Source organism: Euleptes europaea, chromosome 11 (genome assembly GCF_029931775.1).
Source record: "Euleptes europaea isolate rEulEur1 chromosome 11, rEulEur1.hap1, whole genome shotgun sequence".
NCBI lineage: Eukaryota > Metazoa > Chordata > Lepidosauria > Squamata > Sphaerodactylidae > Euleptes > Euleptes europaea.
This window is the reverse complement of record NC_079322.1, coordinates 18,359,991-18,384,605: the sequence shown is the minus strand read 5'-3', so window position 1 is coordinate 18,384,605 and position 24,615 is coordinate 18,359,991. Positions and strand designations below refer to the sequence as shown.

General features: G+C 44.7%; 1 protein-coding gene across 2 annotated transcripts in view; it reads left to right on the top strand.

Annotated features, from left to right (window-relative positions):
• The window catches only part of HECW1 (HECT, C2 and WW domain containing E3 ubiquitin protein ligase 1), a 202,145-nt gene that overhangs the window by 154,011 nt on the left and 23,519 nt on the right, over positions 1–24,615 (top strand). For both annotated transcript variants that reach the window (XM_056857626.1, XM_056857625.1), the window contains exons 18-22: positions 964–1,047; positions 1,314–1,423; positions 4,241–4,361; positions 10,020–10,133; positions 11,489–11,641. In XM_056857626.1, coding sequence (XP_056713604.1) covers positions 964–1,047; positions 1,314–1,423; positions 4,241–4,361; positions 10,020–10,133; positions 11,489–11,641 — 582 coding nt within the window. The remainder of the gene's footprint in view (positions 1–963; positions 1,048–1,313; positions 1,424–4,240; positions 4,362–10,019; positions 10,134–11,488; positions 11,642–24,615) is intronic.

Genomic DNA, 24,615 nt, shown 5'->3' with positions numbered 1-24,615 from the left:
CCACTGCTTTACACTACAGTAGAAACTAATGTTGGCCACTTTTCTATTCCATACTATAGCTGGGAGGGGGCAGTGTGCTCAGGGGAGCAGGGGCAGGAGGAGATTTACCCTGCTGGCTGCTGCTTTTTTACCTGCAACTCCCTTCCACTAAAAAAGTGATCGTAAGATCAGGCTGATGGATCTGTTGTCGTCATACAGGTCATTTTCTTTTTGTAGACTTGGGTCTGCAAAGGCAGCGTGGTTATGTTGTGAGAAGTGTGTTAAAATCTAGAACAGAAACAAATATTCAATACAGTGTTTTTTAAAAAACCAACGTATGGAAAAGCAGCCATCGGGCAATGTTGCAGAGAAAGAAGAACCACTGTGTGCAGAAATTTGCTTATCTCATTCCACTTCCTTTACCAACCTGTCTTTAAGCAACCTTCTTGAACCACTGTTTCTTCCACCATCAATAACAACAGTGCTCCCAACATTTATCTGTGTGGGATTTTATGTGCTGTTTACTCTCCAGGGAGAGGGCCTTTACCCTGGCCAGGTGTGCAGCCTTACCCTCTGCTATGCTAGAGGGAGGAGAGATTCTGCCCCTGTAAATTAGGGGACTTAGAAACTATTGAGCACGCCCTCCTGAACTTTAATTTTTACACATTACCCCGTTCTAAGTTTATTGAGCCCCTCTTATTGAGAATGGGACCTGACAGGGCAGGAGAAAACATTGAGTTGCTCCTACAAAGGGATAATCCTTCAATCACTTTACAGGTTGCAAAATTTTGCACAGCGGCAACAAAAATTCGTCGCCCTAGTACAGTCTCTTAGCCCAATTGGCAGAAGTGTCTCGGCTGTTATTTCTTTTAAGTGTTATAAGACCCGGACTGTAATTCTTTGTTTGTAAGAATATTTTAATCCATGTTTCTGGTTTTATCTGGCTAAGGGCCCTAAATAAACAATATCTATCCATCTCTCCAGGGAGAAGATCCACTACATTCGAACAGAGGGTACCCATGGGCTTGAAAAGTTATCCTGCGATGCAGATTTAGTAATATTATTGAGGTAATAATATTGGTGGCAACTGGTCCCCCTCTTTTTTTTGGTTCCGTTTCTGAGCTGTTTCTTTCAAAAACAGTTTCCTGTTGCTACTCAACAAACACTACCCTAACTCAGAGAAATATGTGTGTGTCAGTTTAATGGATTAAAAATCATATCTGTATATCCTGTCAGAGACCTAATGAGGCAACTTGTAGTTCACAGTTCCCCTGAACTGCATTATTGTAAAATAATTCAACCAAATATTTCCCCCTTTCTCTCTCTCTTGTCAGCCTTTTTGAAGAAGATGTTATGTCCTACATCCCCCTCCAAGCAGCCTTCCACCCTGGCTACAGCTTCTCCCCTCGCTGTTCGCCATGCTCATCCCCTCAGAATTCTCCAGGTAAAGGACCCAACTGCTCCATGTCAAGGTTCTTTTTCTCCTGTCCAAAAAGTTACAAAAAGTGTAAAAAGTTCCTCAATAAAGGAAAAAATGTGGTCTTGTAGGTAGTTTCCACAAGGGGACAGGCTTCTGTGCTTTCTAGGTTTGCCAGGTCCATCCTGGCAACCGGCGGAAGGTTTAGGGAGGCGGGTTCGAGGGCAGCAATCGAATCCCCTATGTGATGACATCTCTTCCAACTTTTGCAAAAGTGCCGGCATCGCACTGACGCTAGAGCACTTGCCAAAAAATTCTTATGGTTTCCATAGTTTTTGGGGAGAGTGCTAGAGTGTCCCCCATGCGATGCTGATGCTTCCCCATAAACCGGAAGTGATGTGATCACGCAGGGATCGCCAATTGCTCCCCTTCCCTTCTGCCGGCCTGCTTCCACCTGCTGACCAGCTGAGTTTTGGCAGGAAGCAGAATGAATGGGCAGGCAATTGTCCACCATTAGTGGGCAGTTGGGAACCCTAGTAGTTTCCCGTTGTTGGTACAGCTACTGATACAGTGCAGCAGCTATGGGGCTCCTACATGGCAGGTTTCCCGTGGTAGTGAGGGGAGGAAATGGCTGCTGCAGGGACAGTGTCAGAGACAATGGCTGCCACGTGGGTGGGGAAATCCAAATGTCCCCACTCACACAGGAGCCATCCAGGCTCTACTGCAGTCTTTCCCAAAATTTTGCCGCTAAGCAGATTTAAGAAAGACGAGGAAAGCCGGGGAGGTGCACAAATACACCACAATGCTGTGAAGAAGCGGGGGGGGGGGGGAGAACCCACTTCCTAACAGCATTGAACCGTTCAAAAGTTAAGAGGGAAGACTATGGAAATGGCCATAGTCTTCCCTCTCAACTGGCTATATTTTTTTCTCTCTTCGGTGATAGAAATGTGCAAATAGACATTCATACTGAATGTTCCTACAATGCAAGATACAAAGCAGAACAATTTCCTGTGACTTCCTTAGTGTAAGCTGTTGCTGAATGAATACAGTGAAAATTATATTCTTACTGTCAAAAAAGGACAGCTATACAAAGTAAAATTCTGTCCCCATTATCTTCTTCTGTATTAAAGACCAAGAAACAGAAATTGCTGCAACAATACAGATATTATTCTTACAAACTACACACAGAGTGGCAGATTGTATTACTAGGCAGGGGTTTTATCTGCTATGGAGGATTGCTATACTTGACGAATTAGATGTCCCAGATCTCTGGAGCTGGTCTCAGTAGTGCTCTGCTCTTTGAATATTCATAACATTAACATTTTCAAAGTTAGGCATACAGATTGCCCACTAGGGTGACCTCTGACTGGAAAAGGGAATCCTAACAACGAAGAGTACACGTTCATTTTCTTCTTCACATTTACCTGAATTTTTAAGTGTATTTTGTGTCATGAGTAAAAGTCCTTATTATCAGGGGGCTGGTATTCTCTAGCTGCGCATGAACCTGTATTGTTTTTCCTTCCCACTACCAAGGCATATTTGATATTTAACCTTTCTGCAGAGGGCATTCTGCCAAAATGCGAGTTGTTTTTTACAGTGTTTCCTCGGAACAAGATGAGGAAAATAGGATTTCACGGCTCCTGTTCACTTACCCTGAATTAACACAGAATTTGTTTGCAGGAAAGGAATCAGCTGCTTTCAGGGTGTTGGCTTCAAAGCAAAATGACTCCCAAATGGTCAAAGATCTGCTCTTAATAGGATCATATTAGGAAAATGCTTTTCTCTCACACACACAAACCCTGTCACAGCAAACGGATGTTATGATTATAATCAAATGTCCTTGAGACATAACAAAAAAAAAGAGAGAAGAAAATGTAGTTGCGGTGGGGGGAAGTAATGTTACTTACCTATAATGTGACACCACTATATTAGCCTTTTTCAGACATTACATTTGGGGGTATCCAACCATGGTTATCGGGAATGTGCACTACCTACAGTCTTACTGAGATGCACAGTTGTATGTCATAGGAGGGGCTGTGGCTCAGTGGTAGAGCATCTGCTTGGCATGCAGAAGGTCCCAGGTTCAATCCCCTGCATCTCCAGTTAAAGGGACTAGGCAAGTAGGTGATGTGAAAGACCTCTGCCTGAGACCCTGGAGAGCCGCTGCTGGTCTGAGTAGACAATACTGACTTTGATGGACCGAGGGTCTGATTCAGTATAAGGCAGCTTCCTGTGTTCATGGCTTTACTACCCCCTACACACTTCCAAGAACACATATGCTCCTCTCAGTGTTTGTCATCTACTGCTGGCCTCCCTACTCCCCCCCATTTTATCTTAATTTAATTTATATAGAGCTGCTCTGAATCTCACAGCAACTAGCTAGCTGATGTATGCCATTGATGAGTTGATTTAATTACTGCTGTTTTAATATTTTAAAATTTTAATTATGAGATTGATTGTTTTTACCTTCTCTTGTTATGTAATTGTTGTAACTTGCCCTGAGCCCAACCTTGACTGGGGATTGAGGGCGGGCTAAAAGTTGATAAATAAACAAACAAATAAATACATCTCAGCTGAACTACAGAGCATCTGAACCAGGCCTGTAAGCGGGAAATGCGTGCACTGTTTTCTAAAGATGACTAGAGCACCTTGTTGGCCATTGTGTGAGCAGACTTGGATTTGATGGGCCTTGGTCTGATCCAGCATGGCTTATCTTATGTTCTTATGACTATGCAGAAGGTCCCGCATAAAACCAAAAATACGTTTTCTTAGCAAATGGTGGGTCAAAACACTGCGTGAGGAGCAAAGCTTCTTCAAGTATTATCTTCCCTTTTCCTCTCTCAGGCTTGCAGCGAGCCAGCGCGAGAGCCCCTTCTCCGTACAGGAGAGATTTTGAAGCCAAGCTTCGCAATTTTTACCGAAAATTAGAAGCCAAAGGGTATGGACAGGGTCCAGGTAAAATTAAGTGAGTATTTATGGTTCGTCCCAATCTATTGTTTATTATTACTTATCCTGAACGTTCAAGGCAAGTAACAGCATTGTAGACATAAAAAATGAAGCAACAATAGATCTCTGTGTGTTGAGGTTTACCATGTAAAGGCCACAGGGAGAATCAGGCGGGAGAACAACAGGGAAGGCCAAACATAAATATGCAAACGAAATGTTGCTGTGATTGGCTGGATGAAGGTAATGGGCTAAGACTTAATTTGGATACGATGTTTGATTGGGGCTGTAGAGATTCCTAAAAGTTGTATACAACCTTGTGTTGGGTGGGGATGTCCTCCGGCTGGAGACCCAAATGTGCAGCATGGAGAGTTCTCCTAAACCTAGCCGTGGTACTGAATGCCCAAATGTCAGCTGTGACCAAGGGTGTCTTTTACCAGCTTAGGCTAACGTATCACCTGCAGTCTTTCCTGGAGAAGTCTGACATTACCATAGGTAACACAGTGGTGCCTTCGGTGCCTTACAATCATAGAATCATAGAGTTGGAAGGGATCACCAGGGTCATCTAGTCCAACCCCCTGCACAATGCAGAAAATTCACAACTACCCCCCACACACACACTCAGCGACCCCTACTCCATGCCCAGAAGATGGCCAGGATGCCTTCCCTCTCATGATCTGCCTGAGGTCATAGAATCAGCATTGCTAACAGAAGGCCATCTAGCTTCTGCTTAAAAACCTCCAGAGAAGGAGCCCTTACCACCTCCCAAGGAAGCCTGTTCCACTGAGGAACCGCTCTGACTGTTAGAAAATTCTTCCTAATGTCTAGACGGCTGGACTATTACAGTGTTCCAGGCTGGACTATTATAAGGCTCTCTGTGTAGGACTGCCTTTGAAACATGCTTGGAAACTTGGAGCGCTTGCCTTAATTGTTTGATAACCTTATATCTGTTTTCGTACATCTTCATCAGATCCCGCTTCGTTTCTAGGCCCAGTTCACAGTGCTGTCTTTTGGTTTAGGACCTCTGGGACCATGTTCTCCAACATAAGCCTCCCTTTACAACCAGTTCAGCTGGAAAAGCCCGGCTCTGTATTATGCTCCCTTCAGAGGTTCAGAGAGAGGCTGCACAGGATAGGGGCTTCTCATCGGTGGTGTCAAGATTCTGGAATTCCCTTCTCTGCACAGTTCATGTCGCAGCATCTCTTCTATCTTGCTTGAGATTGGTGAAGACAGTTCTGTTGAACTAGTTTGGGGCTTGACTTGGGGCTGGTTATTGTGAACAAACTGCTTGGTTTGTGCTTTGCTTCATAAAAAAGGCAAAGGTAGTCCCCTGTGCAGGCACCGGCTCATTACTGACCCATGGGGTGACATCACATCCCGACGTTTACTAGGCAGATTTTGTTTACGGGGTGGTTTGCCAGTGCCTTCCCCAGTCATCTTCCCTTTACCCCCAGCAATCTGGGTACTCATTTTACCGACCTCGGAAGGATGGAAGGCTGAGTCAACCTTGAGCCGGCTACCTGAAACCGACTTCCGTCGGGATCGAACTCAGGTCATGAGCAGAGCTTTTGATTGCAGTACTGCAGCTTACTGCTCTGTGTCATGGGGCTCTTCGTGACTCTGCTTTATTTTATGGAACTGGCCTGAGAGGTTAAAGCACATGTCATGTATATATACTGTGTCTATCAATTTTTATTGATACTTAAGGCCAAACAATAGATTAATCATAAGAAGAGAGAGCCAAGTATATTTAAAACTCATCAGTCGCTTCTCTCGAGGAAATGCTTGGGAGGGGTTGATGTGCAATGGTGAATCAGTTGGGGGGTTGAGGAGGCGGTGCAGAACTGTTTCTCTACCCATCTTTTTCTTGTTGTATTTCCTGCTAAACCCCCACCCCTACCCCACGCACACATACATCAGAATTTCAAGGGCATGTTTTACTGGGTAAATCTTGTAAGAATTGAGGAGTGACTAAATGGGAGAGGGGTGTTCAGCAAATGTGTGTTGGGCAGGGAAATCATTAAGCACCTCCTCTTCACCATGTTCTACTGTTTCTGCGCTGAAAACTTTATCTTCCCAAAGGTTTTTCCCTAGGAGAAATCTCATCGAGTTTCAGTGCAACCATGCCAATGTGGTATAGTGGTTAAGAGCGGTGGTTTGGAGAAGTGGACTTGAATCAGGTTTGATTCCCCACTCCTCTACATGAGCGGCAGACGCTAATCTGGTGAACCAGGTTGGTTTCCCCACTCCTAAAAATGAAGCCAGCTGGGTGCCCTTGGGCTAGTCACAGCTCTCTTAGAGCTCTCAGCCCCACCTACCTCACAGGGTATCTGTGGTATCTGTGGCAGGGAAGGGAAGATTATTGTATTTGATTCTTCCTTAAGTGGTAGAGAAAGTCGGCATATAAAAACCAACTCCTTCTTCGGTGTAGTTTGGCCTTTAAAATTCCTGTGGCACCTTAAAGACTAACATTTCTTTCAGTTTTTGAAGAAGTGAGCTGTGACTCACAAAAACCTATACTGAAATAAATGTTGTTCACCTTTAAGACGCCACTGGACTTTTATTTTATTTTACTTCGACAGATTAACATGGCTCCCCCTTTGCAAACTGCCACTTTCTTCTTGGAATTAAATTAGCCATATACTCGCCCCTGTAATGAAAAGCAGGGCTTCTGTCTAGCTTTTTAAAATAAAAATCCTCACTATTTCTTTGCATGCTTTCTGAATATTTTGAGATCTGACCTCTGTAATTTGCTGCTGCTGGGTTGCGCAGTTCACATTTCTGTTTGGGCAACTGGCGTGCCTCTCTACACCCTTTTCCAAGGGTTAGCTAGAAGCACATCGTGCTCCAGCGTATTCGTCTAAAGCATTTTCTGGGCATCTGGCTGACTTCAAAGTTCAGTTTGGCTTCTACTCAAAACCACTTTTGTTGTGGAAATGGATCTGAAATCCAAGCAATTCAGTCCATACGAGCGTCATTGGCAGAATATGCTGCCGTGGGCCAGGAGAAGCTCTGGCTGCTGATTACTCACTCGCTCCATCAAACCTTGCTAAGAAGGTGCACAGAGAATATTCCAAAAAAGACTGATGTCCTGGTCCAAAAAAGTGCTGTGTTAATTGAAGCATTGCGGATCTTTCCAGCCGTGCTACAAGCAAATAACTTGAAAGGGGGGGGGGGAACCTACACATTTCAGTTTTGCTTGAAAAATAAATGCAATGTTCAATGGCTTTTCTTGCAGTCTTTTCAGCCTTTCCTAGCCTGTATTAATATTTGTATTAATATTTAAACTTCGAGGCATTCTATAGGGCATGTTTTCACTGTGCCTGTTCAGGCATTACAATGTGGAAAGAGCTTTCAGCCCCATATGAGTCTGGCAATCTTGCATGCTTCTCAGCTGCATTCGTAGGGTTGCCAGGTCCCTCTTCGTCACTGGTGGGATGTTTTGGGGGGGAGCCTGAGGAGGGACTCGGAGAAGGGAGGGACTTCAGTGCCATAGAATCCAATTGCCAAAGCAGCCATTTTCTCCAGTTGAACTGATCTCTATCGGCTGGAGATCAGTTGTAACAACAGATCTCCAGCTAGGACCTGGAGGTTGGCAACCCCATGCACTCACCATCTTCACCTTGGGGAGAAAACAGCGAACTAACTGACGGACAGTGAAATCCTGAACAGAGTTACACACTTGAAGATGGAGGGAGAAAATCAGGACCGAGGCAACATTTATGGGCAAACTTTAGATGCATAAAAAAAGGAATTTCAAGGAATTCAAAAGCATTCTGCAAAAAACCTCCCCCATCTCATTGTTTTACGTTGATTTCCTTCTGTTGTTGCTGTTGCTGCCTACATGGCCAGCTACATGGCCCAATCAGAGTACGAATAACACTTCCTGCTGTTCTTCTGCATCAGAACGTTTTCACCCTTTTCTCATCCAAACCGCCCCCATGTTATTATCCCATAATAGGAAATTAAATGAGCACCATTTTGGCTCAATCGTAGACAAAAACAGAAGGATCTACCGTGCTGGTTTCTTTGCACGGAACGGCACACAGTTTTAAAAGGCTCTTCGTATTTTCTATGCTGTTTCTAATTGTTGGTTAGCCATTTCAAGAGGCTTTTAAAAAAAGCAAACTGGGGAGTGGAATAAAAGTCTAACAAACGGGCTTAGAGCGCATTCCTGAGCTCTGAGGCCGAAAGAGCTCAGGAAGTGCGCAAGTGGCCGCATCGGCACCCGTGCCACTTGCGGACGCCAGCATTGGCCTGCACACGCTGGCATACCTGGACTGCCATGGCAGCGCAGCCCTGGGACACCAGCTCAGCCTTCCACTGGCGTCCCGATGGCACAAGTCCTTGCACCATCCTCCCGGGGGGTGTTCCCAGGGTGTTCTGGGGGCAGAGCTGTCGGTAGGCAGCTTCCTAACCCAGACTGGGAACGCCAGGTTTTTGCTGGCGCAGCACCGTTTTAGTCAATGTGGCTTTCTCCCCGTTTTTATTTTTAAATGTAAAAAAGCCCATTTTCCTGCCCCCGGCAGCCTCCAAACCTCTTTGGAGGTGCCCTGGTGGCTCCCAGGCCACACCGTCCCTGGGCGCCGCAAAGCTCAGGGATGGGCTGTTAGAGGCTTATTGGCTCAGTTCACACATCACGCCAAACTGTGGTTTGTGTTAACCATGGTTTGGCATGATGATGCTTAAATTGATAAGCCACAGTAATTAATGGCCGTCATTCTGCCTGCAGCCGCTGTACCATGGAGATGGGAATGAGCTTATTTATTTGTGAAGTGTCGTCAAAGTGTGCGGGGTGCTTTACAGAGTCCGTGCCCAAGCAGCTTAAAGTAACCAAAAAAAAATCCATCAGGGAAGGGGAGGTGGAAATAATGAGGTGAAGAATATATATATTTGCTGCAAGCACTTGTATTTTAATTAAGGTTGTCAACCTCCAGGTACTAGCTGGAGATCTCCTGCTGTTACAACTGATCTCCAGCCGATAGAGATCGGTTCACCTGGAGAAAATGGCCACTTTGGCAATTGGACTCTCTGGCCTTGAAGTCCCTCCCCTCCCCAAACCCCACCCCCAAACCCGAAGAGAGACCTGGCAACCCTAATTTTAATGTATGTGTTTAACCATGTTTTAGAACTATGTTTACATTTTGTAAGCTACCTTGGGCTTTGGGGAAAGGCAGGATATAAATGTTTTAAATAAATACGTGAGGCATGGTTTTAGTACAAAAGGGGAGTTGGTCCAAAGTTTTCTCAGAACTTCAAAACGCTAAAACGAAAAAGCAAAACAGAAAATCAGCTCTAAGCCGTATGTAGGTGTGGAAAGTGAAAATATTATTCAGATGCAAACCTCACTTCTGTGCAAACCGTGGCTTGGTGCAATGTCGGAATTGAGTCGGTGTCTGCCAGGATTTTACTCCTTGTTTGAGAAGGGTGTGCTCCTGCAACATTTGACACTGCACACCTTAGAATTAATAAAGGGCCAAAGCCTATTTTCCACCACTGCTTACACAATCTTATTTTGAGTAAGAAGTTGACTTTCTCCTGTCCATCCTTTGTAGAATGATAAGCTGGGATAATTATGACCTGTTGTCAGTTGCCAAGAAATAATAATAATAATTAAAATCTGCTCATTGTCTCAGAGTTCCTTTCCCACACATGCTTGTCATTCCTGTGCCCCGTGCAGGTTAATAATACGGCGCGATCATCTGTTGGAAGGCACTTTTAACCAGGTGATGGCTTACTCACGGAAGGAGCTCCAAAGGAACAAACTCTACGTCACGTTTGTTGGAGAAGAAGGGTAAGTAGCCATAGGGTTGCCAGCTCCGGGTTGGGAAATACCTGGAGATTTTGGGGGTGGAGCCTGAGGAGGGACTTCAATGCCATAGAGTCCAATTGCCACAGCAGCCATTTTCTGCAGGTGAACTGATCTCTATTGGCTGGAGATCAGTTATAATAGCAGATCTCCAGCTAGTACCTGGAGGTTGGCAACCCTAAGTAACCATAAGACTGTACTGCGAATTCTGGCAATTCTGATTTGCCAGGCACCACAGTTAGAACCATTTTATCTTAAACTGTTCTATTTGGATGTAACTTCTAATTGGATATGGTGCAGAAAATAGTCACCTGATACAAACTATGATGTGCTCATCTGACTTTTCACCTTTTGACCTTCAGGGCATGTTTAGAGAGTCAGATATGAAGACTGTTTGCCTAATTATCCTATTTGCCTTCATTACATCACTACTATATAATACATTGACTTTGTTGAAATCCCATGTACTTAAATATGCTCTGTTATTTGCTAACACCTGGGGGGGAGGTAAGGTTGCTAACCTCCAGGTAATAGCTGGAGATCTCCTGCTATTACAACTGATCTCCAGCCAATAGAGATCAGTTCCCCTGGAGAAAACGGCTGCTTTGGCAATTAGACTCTATGGCATTGAAGTCCCTCCCCTCTCCAAAACCCACCCTCCTCAGGCTTCATCCCCAAAACCTCCTGCTGGTAGCAAAGAGGGACCTGGCAACCCTAGGGGGAGGTACCCAGACTGTTTTTTGCCCGGGGTCACCTCCCTGCAGCCCTGCACACACAGAGAACTGGTGTGGTGTAGTGGATAGACCTGGATCCTGGATGACTTGGGTTCAAATCCACAGTTCTATAATGGAAGTTGTCTGGGTGACCTTGGGCCCATCACCTACTCTCAGTCTGATCTACCTCACAGGATTGTTATGAGAAAATAGAGGAGGAGAGAACAATGTTCTAAGCTGCTTTGAGTTTTAACTGGGGGGGGGGAAGTGGGATATGAATAAAAGCATGTAAAGGCAAATGATTGTAGACTTCATGATTTTGAAATAACGAAACCATAAAATTAACAAATTACAAGGTTTTTTTAAAAAAATGAAGCACATGATTCTACATTTACAATTTGCAATAGTTTACAAGAAGAAATTTAAACTTGGGTTTGATTCTTGAATCCAGGGGATTTGGAGCTAGACAGAGATTCATTCCAACATTTTCTCTGAGACTCTGAAAAGAGTTAAAATCTTGTCACCAAGCATATTAAAATACTTTCCTTCATAGGATTGATTAGTAATTCCCTGTGCTGTGAAATCTCTATGGATAGTAATGGTGCATTTCCTGTGTTTTCTCTTCAGCCTGGACTACAGCGGCCCGTCCCGAGAGTTTTTCTTCCTTCTGTCTCAGGAGCTTTTCAACCCCTACTATGGCCTGTTTGAATATTCAGCAAATGACACTTACACTGTACAGATCAGTCCCATGTCAGCGTTTGTAGAAAACCACCTGGAATGGTAAGATCCCCCAATTGGACACGATGGGTAACAATAACCATTCACAAAAATCCCTTGGCAAGTTAGATTTTTGTCAAGCAGGCTATTATTTTTTAAAAAATAAGATCACCCATAAATTGCATTTGGTGTTGAAGTTGAGAGCATGTGAGATTCTGTGATGGTGCCAGACAGCAGGTGGCCAGAAAGACATTGGGGGCACATGCAGCAGAATGGGACAAGAACTTGAGGAAAGGTTTTGGATTGGCATAGTTAGAGGGGGAAGCTCAGCTGGAGGGAAGAGAGAGAAACTTGGGAAGAGAGCAAGGATTTGCAAGGGCTTAGAAGGCATTTGACTAGCCATGCAGGGCGAAACAGCACATTATGTGTTATTCTGTAATTGTCTTAAAATATATTTCTTTTCCTTCCTTTCTGAGGGGAACTAATGTAACTGTGATTCATTTAAAAGACTTGTTTTTCTTTGCCAAATGCATCTTCTGGGGCCTTTTATGCTTGGCTGTTTCCCTCACCGCCACCCCTCCAACTTCAGATCTTTGTTTTTATTATGCATGGCATTTCCGAACGTCAGAGGTTGCCTCGCTCTTCCCCTGCGTTTCCCCGGGTTTTGCCCAGGTTTTCAGGGACCTGTTTTATCACAAATTTGAAAATGTGGGCAAAACTCGCAGAAATGCAGGAGGAGAGTAAGGCTACCTCTGATGGTCGGAAACAGCATGAATAATCAAAACAAAGACCTGAAGAGTGACCGCGAGGAAAACAGGCCTGGATAAAAGTCCTGGGACTGCTTTCAAGGGGACAAAGGAGCTTTTTAACCAGTCCTTGCCATGGTGTCCCCCCCCCCCAACAAACACCCCCCCAAGCTGCTCTTGCCGCTGCTGGGGGGGGGGACACAACTATTTGTAACTCTTTCCACCAGCGGCAGTAAAAGTGGCTCACACCAAAACAGCAAGGGGGTTGGAAAGGATTTCAAAGTCCCCTGTCCCCCTGCACTGTTTGTTTCCTCAAAAGACCAGCTCCAAGTGGCTGAGTTTAGGAAAGGAAAAGAGTCCTTCAAAATAATCATGGTGACATTAGTTCCACCCACAGATAAGGCCAGAATCTGGCAGCTGTCCAGAAAGAGACCCAGAAGCACGTACAGCTTTCTGGCCAGGCCGGTGAGAATCAGTGAACTTCCTAAGAGCGTGAACATAAAGGCCCTGCTGGATCAGACCAAGGCCCATCAAGTCTAGCAGTCTGTTCACACAGTGGCCAACCAGGTGCCTCGAGGAAGCACACAAACAAGACATCTGCAGCAGCAGCATCCTGCCTGTGTTCCACAGCACCTAAATATAATGGGCATGCTCCTCTGATCCTGGAGAGAATAGGTATGCATCATAACTAGTATCCATTTTGACTAGTAGCCATGGATAGCCCTCTCCTCCATGAACATGTCCACTCCCTTCCTAAAGCCTTCCAAGTTGGCAGCTTGGGTGCATGTTGGGAAGAGGACATGTCAGCCTTGGCGTCCTTCTCTCGAGTGGCCCTCCACAGATCAGGAGCCTCTTCGATTCTGGTCCAGTCCCTCCCATCAGACAGGCAGGAGGAAGAAAAAGAAGAGCTTGTGTGGCAAGTAAAACGAGAGGCGTTTATAGAAGTGTAATTGTCAGGCTGTTTGTGAAAATGTCCGCTTTCCATCAGTTTGGTGTGCTGGTTTGCAGGGGGGGGAAATATGAAAGTCAAGTCAAATAGAGGCAGCCACTGCTGGTGAGATTGAGAGCATTTCAGATGAAAGTTCTTGTTGTTGCCCTAGTCTTCCCGGGTTGCAAAAAGGTGGAGCCAAAGCACTTTCCCTTATCACTTTCCCTTTCATAGATCAGGAAACCCTGCCCAGTGACGGCGTCACATAGAGCATTCCAATCCGTTTTCGAACATTGACGAACAATTGTGTTGCCGTGATTGTGAGGCATTATCGACTGGGCGGGTGGCTGAATTTTCTGCTGATCCTTCCCCTCCTTTTCCAGTGCACGTTCCCAGCAGGTCACACACTCCTGCTCTGTGTGTCTGCGAGGCAGTCATTTGCACACATCCCTACTAATTTCAAGTCACATTGGCCAGTGCATCCTACCCCTGACCAGTATACCCCTGTACACATGACCGTTCCATGCACTGACCAAACACGTGGAGAGGGAAAGCGGGCACAAGCAGGCTGGCCCTGCTCTCCGCCTCTGTGCGATCGCCAGCTCACGAGGAGGAGGAAGTATCAGCATATACACTCCTTCCCCATCATCGGCAACTTTGGGAAAGCAGCATTCCCAATTATGGGGAAAGAATGTAAGTGTGGACACTGAGAATAATAGAATCATAGAGTTGGAAGGGACCACCAGGGTAATCTAATCCCCTGCACAATGCAGGAAATTCACAACTGCATCCCCCCCACACCCCAACTGACCCCTATTCCATGCCCAGAAGATAGCCAAAAAAAATCTTCCAGGATCTCTGGCCAATCTGGCATGGAGGAAAATTGCTTCCTAACCCCAAAGTGCAAGCAGCATTTCCCTGGGCATGTAAGAAAGGGCCACAAGAGCCAAACACTGACGCAACCCTTCCTGCCCTCCTTCTCATGATCTGCCTAAATTCACAGAATCAGCGTTGCTGTCAGATGGCCATCAGACCTCTACATAAAAACCTCCAAAGGAGAGCCCACCACCTCCCAAGGAAGCCTGTTCCACCAAGGAACCACTCTGACTGTCAGAAAGTTCTTCCTAATGTTTAGCTGGAAATCCTTGATTTTATTTCAACCCGTTGGTTCTGGTCTGACCTTCTGGGGCAACAGAAAACAACTCCACACTATCCTCTTCACTTCCTCTGAGTGTTTGCACTGTGCGGACAACCTGGTGATCATGCGGAGGTGGGGGGCAGAGTCGGAGCACTCATGCAAACTCTTCCTCTCTGTGTGTTGTATCAGTCCATGGAGGGGTCATGTGTAGAGTTCATGTGTTTCTTATATCTCATGTCTTGTTTGCCTAGATGAATACAGGTGCAGGGGGTAGGTGCAGCAGTTTATTCAGACAGTTGTGTGACCCCACAATATAAGCCAGCTTCTTGCCTCTTTTTAATTCAGAATTTGCAGATGCTTTCCCAGCATCCCCCTCCTGCATAAGGTGCAATCTTAGGAAAGGTTATTTCACTCTAAGACCACTGATTTAAATGAGCTTACACTGGAGTAACTCTGCAAAAGATTGCACTGGTAGCTAGACCTGGCATCAAAATAATTCCATGCGTTCATGTTGCAGCTTCTAAGAGGTCAACAAGAATGGGCGTCTTTGACACACAGACACTTTAGTCGAACGCAAGTTGTGCTAATTCTGTTGCTTTGTTTTCATCGTGTTCCCACAGACAAGCTTGTGGTCTGTCATTTTACTTTTCTGCATCTTGATCTTTCAGGCTCTTGGGAGCTGTGTTCCTTTTGATATATTTTTTTGAGACATGGGTTAGTGATATGTCAGTTACCCTTTCAAGATTTTATTTGATCCCTTTGAACAGAAGCATCCATTGGGATTCCTGGTTATTATCAAAACACTACATTATGGCATATACTTTTTGGCATCTCTCCATACCTCCACCTTCCACAGAAGCAGTCTTTCAACAAAGGGTCCTTTTTCTGAGTAAAATCAAATGTGTGCTTTGTTTAACTCTAATCTTTGTTCTGGTTACATGAGTTAAATCAGTGGTTTTCAGCACGCAAGATCTGGAAACAGGAGTTCAGCCATAAGCTGGGCAATTTGCATGCTAACTATGGCTGAAATAAATCAGGGTTTTCAAGTTATGTCTGAATGAAACATTCATCTATCCCCTCACCTTACTGGAGAGGAAACGAACAGTCAAAATAAAAGTTGAAGGACTTAGTGCTGGAAAGAGGGATTGTTCAGGTAATGACTCAAATCTTCTCCAAACCTTGCTACGCTACCCCAACTAGTACAATATCCTACATCCCTACAACAAGGTTGGGGGGGGGGATGGTTTTCTTTCAGAGGATAGCTGTAGAAGTGGGTCAAATTTTTTTAAATGGGTATGTAGGTGCTAAAGAGGGGGCATACAGCAAAAAAAGAGTAAAACAAAAATTAGAAGCAAAGGGTTCATAAATCTGCACAGCACCCACTGCTACAGGGAGAAAGGGTAACTTGCTGGCATTTGCCACTTAGTTGTTGTTATTTTCCGTTTCTCCCCAGCCTTTTGGCTCACATCAGCAACTGAATGTCCTGGAAGGTTAAATGTTCCCCCTCTGGTTTCTGATGTCCGACTTATGTCCATTTAATCTTTGTCGCAGGGACTGGCCTGCTTGTCCAATGTAGAGGGTGGAAGGGCACTGCTGGCATGTGATGGCATAAATCACGTTAGAACATGAACAGGAGTATGAACCTGAGATAGTACGGCTGGCTTTGCCATGTGATGGTGTTGCTAGGATCTATATGGCAGCAAAGTTGGCACCTTAGTTTGTTGCAGTTCTTGGTACCATGCTACTTTAAGTAGTTTACCATTAGGGTGAGAAGTTGTTTTAGGTTATCAGGATGTCTGTAAGCAAGAAAGGTTGCCCCCCCCCCCCAATGCCTTAGTGAGGGAAGTGTCACAATCCAGCACTGGTTGTATTAAATTAATTAAACTAACAATTCAGATCTGAAACACAGATAATAAAGCCAGGATCATACCAGATACAGCGATAATCTCCAGCAGCCTCCAAAAGTCAATCAGATAATCATTCTCCATTGATCCTATCTTTCAAGTGGTAGCCATGGTAGTCTAGTTAGAACAGGGGTCTCCAACGTGGTGCTCATGGCACCTGCTGACACATTTTCTGGTGCCCGCCAACTGCTTTTAGAAAGTGGGCAAGGATAGGTGGGGCTTTTGGCCAGCAAGGCTTCTGATCGGCTGTGCTGATTAAAACGCATCCTGTTAAACACAGCTTCTGCCTGAAATGTTGAAGACTTACTATTACAATTATATATAACCTCACTCCTTGACTTTCTGTGATTGGCTCCACCTCCTGCGGCAGCCAGTTTGTGATTGTGCCCACCAACCTGTGTCAGAATTCCAATAGTTCCTGCAGGCTCAAAGAGGTTGGGGGCCCCTGAGTTAGGAGAACAAAATTTGAGTCCAACAGTACCTTAAAAAACATCAAAATTGTGAAAACTATTTTTTGATGGGTAAATTTAAAGGATACTCTTTGATTTAATCCCTTGCATTTACTTGGTATAATGGTTATATTAAGATATTATATGAATACTAACTAGATAAAATAAGATAAGTATAAAGTAATTAAACAGAGGGGGATTATACTGTTAGCAAAAGTATATACAATTTAATTTTAGTCAGAAGAGAGTGTAGGGGAAGTCACTTTCTCTTTTTTTATTTTTTTGAATTAGAAACTTATTAGACTTTATTTTACATTTGTTAATTTTTAAAATGAAACAATGATTTATGATGTATGAAATGAGAAAACAATAAAAAAATTCATTAAAAACACATCAAAATTGTTCAGGGTATAAGCTTTTGTGAGTCACTTTGTCTGATATGTGACAAAGGCCATTTAGGCAGGGCTGTTTCGCCGCAGTCACCCCTGCCGATTGCCCCGGTGCTTCGTTGTGATTATGCATGCCTTTCCTGACCATCAGAGGTCGCCTCTCTCTCCCCGCATGCTTCCACGCATTTTGCCCGTGTTTTCCGGATTCTCATCTAAACAGCATCCGGAAAACATGGGCAAAACACGCAGAAACGTGCAGGGAGAGCGGGGCGACCTCTGATGAACAGAAAGGCGCGCACAATCACAACAAAGCATCGGGGCAGTCGGCGGGGTGACTGGGAGGGAAACAGCCCTGCATAAATGGCCAGTGTGAGCTTTGACTCAAGAAAGGTTTGCCCTGTAAAGACAGTGAACAAAGTGAGCTTTGACTCACAAAAATTGGGTTGGTCTTTAGGGTGCTACTGGGGTCGAATTTTGTTCCACGGTTCCTAATCACCAAAGGCCTGTCCGAATATCGTTTCCACCCACATTCTTAAGAAAGGTGAAAGATCTGACTTTGCCAGGACTCAGTTGGAGAGAAAACTTCCAGGAGCGGGCATTGCAATAAAAAAGGCCGCAATCTACATACATATCAGTGGCAGTGTGACACAGAGAAAGCACTTGCACAGTTGATAAGGCTGAGACAAAATCCTGAGTAAACATTAACTTTGCCTACAGTGGAGGAATTGGAAAATACACATTATTTCTCCCTAGACCTCAATAATAGCTTGCTTTATGCCTTGTTCTTTGTAAAAAAAAAAAAAAAAAAAATCACCCCAGTTCCAAAATGGGCAGATCAAAGCACAGAAAAGTCTGTTCAAGTTGAGTGAAAGCAGAGACATAATGACTGGAAAATATTTCACTTTTATAGAGGCTGAGATTTAACACCTTTCCCACAAGAAGCCAGTGGACGAATAACATGGGTTTCAGTCCTTCTTGCGCTGCATTGTGTTTAGCTGTAAAAGATAAATTGTACACACACGTATGTATATTACATATGTAATATACACGTGTGTATTTCCCCCTAGAAGAAATGCATCCCTTTTTCATAGGTGAGGGAATCTCTTGCGTGTAAGACATTACTGGCTGAGGATTGATATTTTTCCTGTCACATGCAGAAGCAGCCGTGAGTGGCAGGGAAGCATGTGGGAACCGTGCCCGCACACCACATCCCTGCACCGCTCACTAGCGTTGCCACCCTCGATGCCCACCGTTCCCCCTTTGCTTTTGTTGCATTGGCTCAGAAGTGTCAATGCAATTGTGTCCCTAAAGTGCTCTCTCTCTCTCTCTCTCTCTCTCTCTCTCTCTCTCTCTCTCTCTCTCTCTCTCTCTCTCTCTCTCTCTGTGTGTGTGTGTGTGTGTGTGTGTGTGTGTGTGTGTGTGTAAAGTGCCATCAAGTGGTGGCCCCTCATGGGGTTTGCAAGGCAAGAGAAGCAGAGAGCTGCTCTGCCATTGCCCCACTCTGCATAGTGACCCTGGACTTCCTTGGTGGTCTCCCATCTCATTACTAACCAGGGCCGACCCTGCTTAGCTTCTGCGATCTGGGGCGGGCAGGGCAGGGCAGCCAGGTAGGGTTGTCAGACCCTGATTTGGGCCCCCTACCCTGGCACAGTCCTGCTTGCCAGCAAGGCTCTTAGTGGGCTAAAAACAAGGCCTCTGCTCCGGCCCCATCATCATGTCAGCAACATTAAGGGAGATGCTCTGGTATTTGGGCAAAACTCTATGCTAAAAACAGCCTCTACCGTAGAGTTTTTGCCCAAATACCAGCGTGCCTCCCTCGACACCCACATGACGATGTCACTTCTGGAAGGGTTGCCAACCTCCAGGTACTAGCTGGAGATCTCCTGCTATTACAACTGATCTCCAGCCAATAATCGAGATCAGTTCCCCTGGAGAAAATCGCCGCTTTGGCCATTGGACTGTATGGCACTGAAGTGCCTCCCCTCCCCAAACCCGCCCTCCTGAGGCTCCAGCCCAAAAAACCTTCCACTGGTGGCAAAGAGGGACCTGGCAACCCTACCTTTTAGGCAGGCTAGGCTGCGAGAGAACAACACGCTCAATGAGTTTCCTGGCCAGAGAGTTTCCTGGCAAGCTGGGATTCTAACTCGCAGTGAGAAGTGATAACCCCTGTGTCTGTTTTCCATCTGGAAATGAGCTTTCACATGCGTTTCAAAGTAATGTTGCAGAAAGTAATAAAATTCCCAGGTGAAAGGGATCATAGTAAAATGCATTTTTTTTATTACTTGGTGTATGCTATTTACTGACATCAACAGTGCCGTACTTTAAATAAGCTACATTTGAACAAAGTGTCTTCAGACTTTATATTATATCCACCATAATGAGATGATAAACTCTATTAATGAAATGACTGTTTGCTCCCAGTTATTTCACGGTGTGGCACAAACAGCACTTGGCCGCAAGATAGTTATGAGGTGTCTCATATGACACGATGAGTACTCATATAAACTGTCACTTCCTCTTTAAGAGTGATGCATTGCTCTGCGCAGGCACACAAACTAAACCAGCTCATTATTTATTAAAGGCCAGGAATAACGTAGGTTGCCCAGAACAGTTAAAAGGGGAATTCGGAATCAAAAGCAGATTGTTACATCAGCCTCAAACTCATCAGGGTTCTAGGACAGTTAAAGATTTTAATCAACTATCATTAATTTTAAATCATTAGTAAATCCCTTTTTTTCCCATCAAGTCGCAGCCAATGTATAGTGCTCCCGTAGGATTTCCAAGGCAAGAGACATTCGGAGGTGGTCTGCTATTGCCTGCCTCTGGGTAGCAACCCTGGTATTCCTTGGTGGTCTCCCATCCCAACACTGACTAGGGCTGACCCTGATTAGCTTCTGTGATTTGACAAGATTGGGCTAGCCTGGGCTATACATGTATTCATGTGTGTGTCATCAAGTCGCTTCAAACTCATGGCGGCCCTATGAATCAATGTCCTCCAAAATGTCCTAACCTTAACAGCCTTGCTCAGATATTGCAAATTGAGGGCCACGGCTTCCTTTATAGAGTCAATCCATCTCTTGTTGGATCTTCCTCTTTTCCTGCTGCCTTCAATTTTTCCAAGCATGATTGTCTTTTCCAGTGACTCCTCTTCTCATATCCATGTACTTACCATGTAGTAAATGCAATTCACCAGTGGGGTGCTTAGAGCATCAACAGTGGAACCTGGGAGACTGTCATGGAAGCTCACTGGGTGACTTAGGGCCAGTCACATACTCTCAGCCTAGCCTACCCCATGGCGTTGTTGTGAGGATAAAGTAGAGGAGACGAGAATGATGTAAGCTGCTTTGGGTCCCCATTGAGGAAAAAGGCAAAGTATAAATGAAATTTTTAAAAATGTATATTATATTTTGGTATTTTGAACAGTTTTAATGGCAGCATTTTGGAGTTACTTGATGATGATAATAGTTTTTAGTGAACTACACAAATGTAATTTATGACAGGAAATTATTTGATCAAATTATAGAATCAAAGATAGATGGGCAGCAATATCATGCATATTGCTCATGAAGGATAGTTCCATCAGTGAGGACTAACCATGATGGCGAAAGGGAACTTCCGCATCCAGAGGCACTAAACCTCTGAATGCCACCAGTACTAGGAGGCAACCTCAGGGAAGGCCTTTGGCCTCCATACCCTATTTGTTAGTCCTCCAGGGCAACTGGTTGGCCAGTGTGTGAGACAGGATGCTGGACTAGGCGGACCACTGGTCTGGTCCAGCAGGATTTGTTTGATGGGCTAAAACCTTTTTATTCAAGTCGTTCCATTCAAATACTCTAAAAATAAATATACCAAAAAAGCTGTTTGAATCAAGATTACAGCTAATTTTGCAATGCCTGCCTGAACTCACATTAGTCTTACACTTTGGATGTGTATCTTCTAGCAATGCTGGTGACTGCAGTTTAACTTGATGGAATTAGAGCTCTGTGGCCTCTTGTAGTTCTGTGGTTGTTGGAGTGTTGTGGTGCTGAGGAGTAGGAGTTTGGAGCAAAACTGGAGGTTTAGGGGGAATTCAGAGCACTGGTTAAGTATTTCTGGGTAGGGATGTCATCGTTTTCTAGAGACTGGAAAAGAACACTCCATCACTGACATTATGAAGGCCGTAGAGGAGTATATAGGTAGCTAATCATAAAATTATTTTATGTAAAAATTATTCCAAACTAATTGATCTGGGATAAATAGTGTGAGGATTTGCTCACGTTGTTGGAATATTTCTATGGTCTTTTATGCATGGCTGTTTCCCTCACAGTCGCCCCTCCAACGACTTCGGGTCTTTGTTGTGATTATGCTTGCCATTTCCGACTGTCAGAGGTCACCTCGCTCTCCCCTCGCGTTTCCCCGCGTTTTCAGGGACCTGTTTTATCTCAAATTTGAAAACACGGGCAAAACATGGAGAAACACAGGGGGGGAGATCGAGGCGACCTCTGACACTCAGAAACGGCATGCACAATCACAACAAAGACCCGAAGTCGTCGGAGGAGTGACCGCGAGGCAAACAGCCATGCATAAAACAGCCATGTAACTAGGTGTGAGCAACTGAAGTGCATGGGAAGGGAGGGAAATGTTGCAGTTTGGAATCGAGGTATGCCATTAAGTCATCGTTGGAACTATAATCTCTGCTCTGTCTGACCTTGGTATTGCTTAGAGCAGTGGTTCCCAACCTTTTTTTGAGCAGGGACCACTAGGACTTTTTTGTTCGGTGCAGGGACCCCAAGGTTCAAAATAAAAATTCAGAGAATTTGAAAATAAACTTTAATCATAACTGTTAGTTAAACATTAAACTTAGAATAATATTTGAATATATATTTTTATAATAGAGAACTTTTAATTGAAAATATTAATTTATTATGGGTTTATAACTTTGTTTCGCGGACCTTAATTTAGTTCTCGCGGACCCCTGGGGGTCCACGGACCCCCGGTTGGGAACCAGTGGCTTAGATGAAAAGATTTTTTTCAGGGGGAAAAAGTTCAGTGGTAGTCATGACATTTCTGTGAATTATAATCGCACTAACATTTTGACCTGCTAAAACCTGGTTTCAACTGAGATATTTTTACTACTGCTGTTATTGCTAGCACTTGACATTTATTTGATGCCAACAGTGTGGAAAACCCAAACAACCTTCTTCTCAGCAAAAAAAGTCATTGTTTTGTTTGATAGAATTATTACCCCTATTTCACCCCTATTGGCCCATCCCTCATTGTGGTATCCGTGGCTCACAGCTGTTTGCTATAACAGTATTACGGTACCCTTTTCGCTTCCTTGAGGTACATTTAACTTCAAGGGACTGTAGAAAGTCTGTTGCCTTTTGAGTAAATGCCACATGTTTTCAATAAAGTGCAATAAAATAAAAGTTTCTCAGTTACTGGAATGTTAAGAAGCAGGGTCTCAAGAAATATGTTCTTTCTCCTTTCTTGTTGCTGGAACAAAATACATAGGCCCTTAGTGAGGTGTTTCATATTTATCTCCTTAATAGCGTAGTCTGTGCATGTGTGTGTGTATAAGAAGCTAAATACTAAGAAAAGAGGCTGGATTTCCCCCCCCCCTTCTTGGATTAGTAGTCGAAATTTCTCACTTAAGTTAAAACAAAGCGATAAGAGAAAAACTGAAAGTATAATTTCCCCTGAGCAATATAGTTTATTATAGTGCCTGGCCAGAGCAAGTGTCCAAACCTGACATCTAGGTATCACTGTTTTGCCCTTGAAACAACAACAGCACACATTTCAATTGCAGGCTACTTATTAATATACATGAGAGATTTGTAGGGTTGCCAACCCTGGGTTCGGAAATACCTGGAGATTTGAGGGTGGAGCCAGGGAGAGCTGGGTAGGGCATAATGCCATAGAATCCACCCTCCAAAGCAGCCATTTTTCTCCAGGAGAAGTGCAATAAATGTTTTAAAGAAACAAACAAGCAATTTATGTATTCTAGAGATCAGTTGTAATTCTAGGAGCTCTCCAGGCCCCACCTGGAGGTTGGCAACCCTAGCAACTTGATATGCACAGCGTCCGTTCATTTGTTTCCTGGAATAAAAACACTGTGGTTCAGTTCAAAACAATCATTTTAACTAAACGAACTGTGATGCGTGTGATTTGTCTGAATGTGGGCCCCTCCACTAATTCTGGTTAGTCAGGATCCATTAAGCCAGAACCCGAAATTGGTTTATTATCCCCAGTTAGACTTAATGATGGTTCTGAATCATGTACAGACACAGACATCTTGGCTTAATCCTTCTTTGACTGGGGTCTGATCTGCATCAACATCATCCTAAGCCACACAACTAGCCTTTTGGGAAGAAGATCAGATTTGAGCAATGGTCCGTGAGATGGCTTCACTATAGCCATAGTTAAAACAGATCACATTTGTGTGTGATAACTGAATGGAGGCTTTGTCTTCAATACAATCGGAGGAAGGATATGTGCAAATAAGCACTGTGTGCCTGTTTCCATGTCGGGAAAGCTCTTGTCAGTGTGTTTGCACCAGTCTGTATAGGGTTGCCAGGTTCCTCTTTGCCACCGGTGGGAGGTTTTTTGGGTGGGGCCTAGTTGGGTAGGATTTGGGGAGGGGGTCGCTTCCATGCTATAGACTCTAATTGCCAAAGTGGCCATTTTCTCCAGGTGAGCTGATCTCTGTCGTCTGGAGATCAGTTGTAATAGCAGGAGATCTCCAGGTAGTTGGCAACCCTAAGTCTGCAGTACTACCAATCATCTGTTCAGGGGAAAGACAGAGTTGGTAGGACTTAGCCCTCTGCCTGAACGCACGATGGATACTGGCACATAGGGCTACCAGGTGGGTGGTTTCGGTGGGCAATTGCGCGGCAATCCACCAAGCTACTCCGGAGCAAGGACCGTGTGCGTGACGCTAGTATGTCACTTCCAGGTTTACCCCCAGAAGCGCCACATTGCTGTGACTGCTTTAGCACTCAAACCCCCAAACTGCCAGCATTTGGAGCCCTTCAGTGCTTAAGAGGCTGCGGCAATATAGCTCTTCCGGGGTAAACTCAAAAGTGACGTCATCATACTGCATGCTGCTGTGCGCGTGATTGCCCCAGCCCCCCCCCAAAAAAAAAACTCTTGCCGATGGAGAAGGGGTACCTGGACAACCCTACTGGCACACATGGCTCCAGCAGTCCAGAGAAATATGCACACAGCACTCATTTGTGTGTGTTTCCTCTTCTTGGTTTTGCTTTGTTTCTTTGTTTGTTTCAATAATACCCTGCTTTTCTCCCCAATGGGGACCCAAACTGGCTTACATCATTCTCCTCCCCAGCTTGGTGTAGTGGTTAAGAGTGGTGGTTTGAAGTGGCGGACACTAATCTGGAGAACGGGGTTTGATTCCCCCGCTCCTCCACATGAGCGGCGGACGCTAATCTGGTGAACCGGGATGGTTTCCCCACTCCAGCCATCCATATATATTAGGAAGGTACAC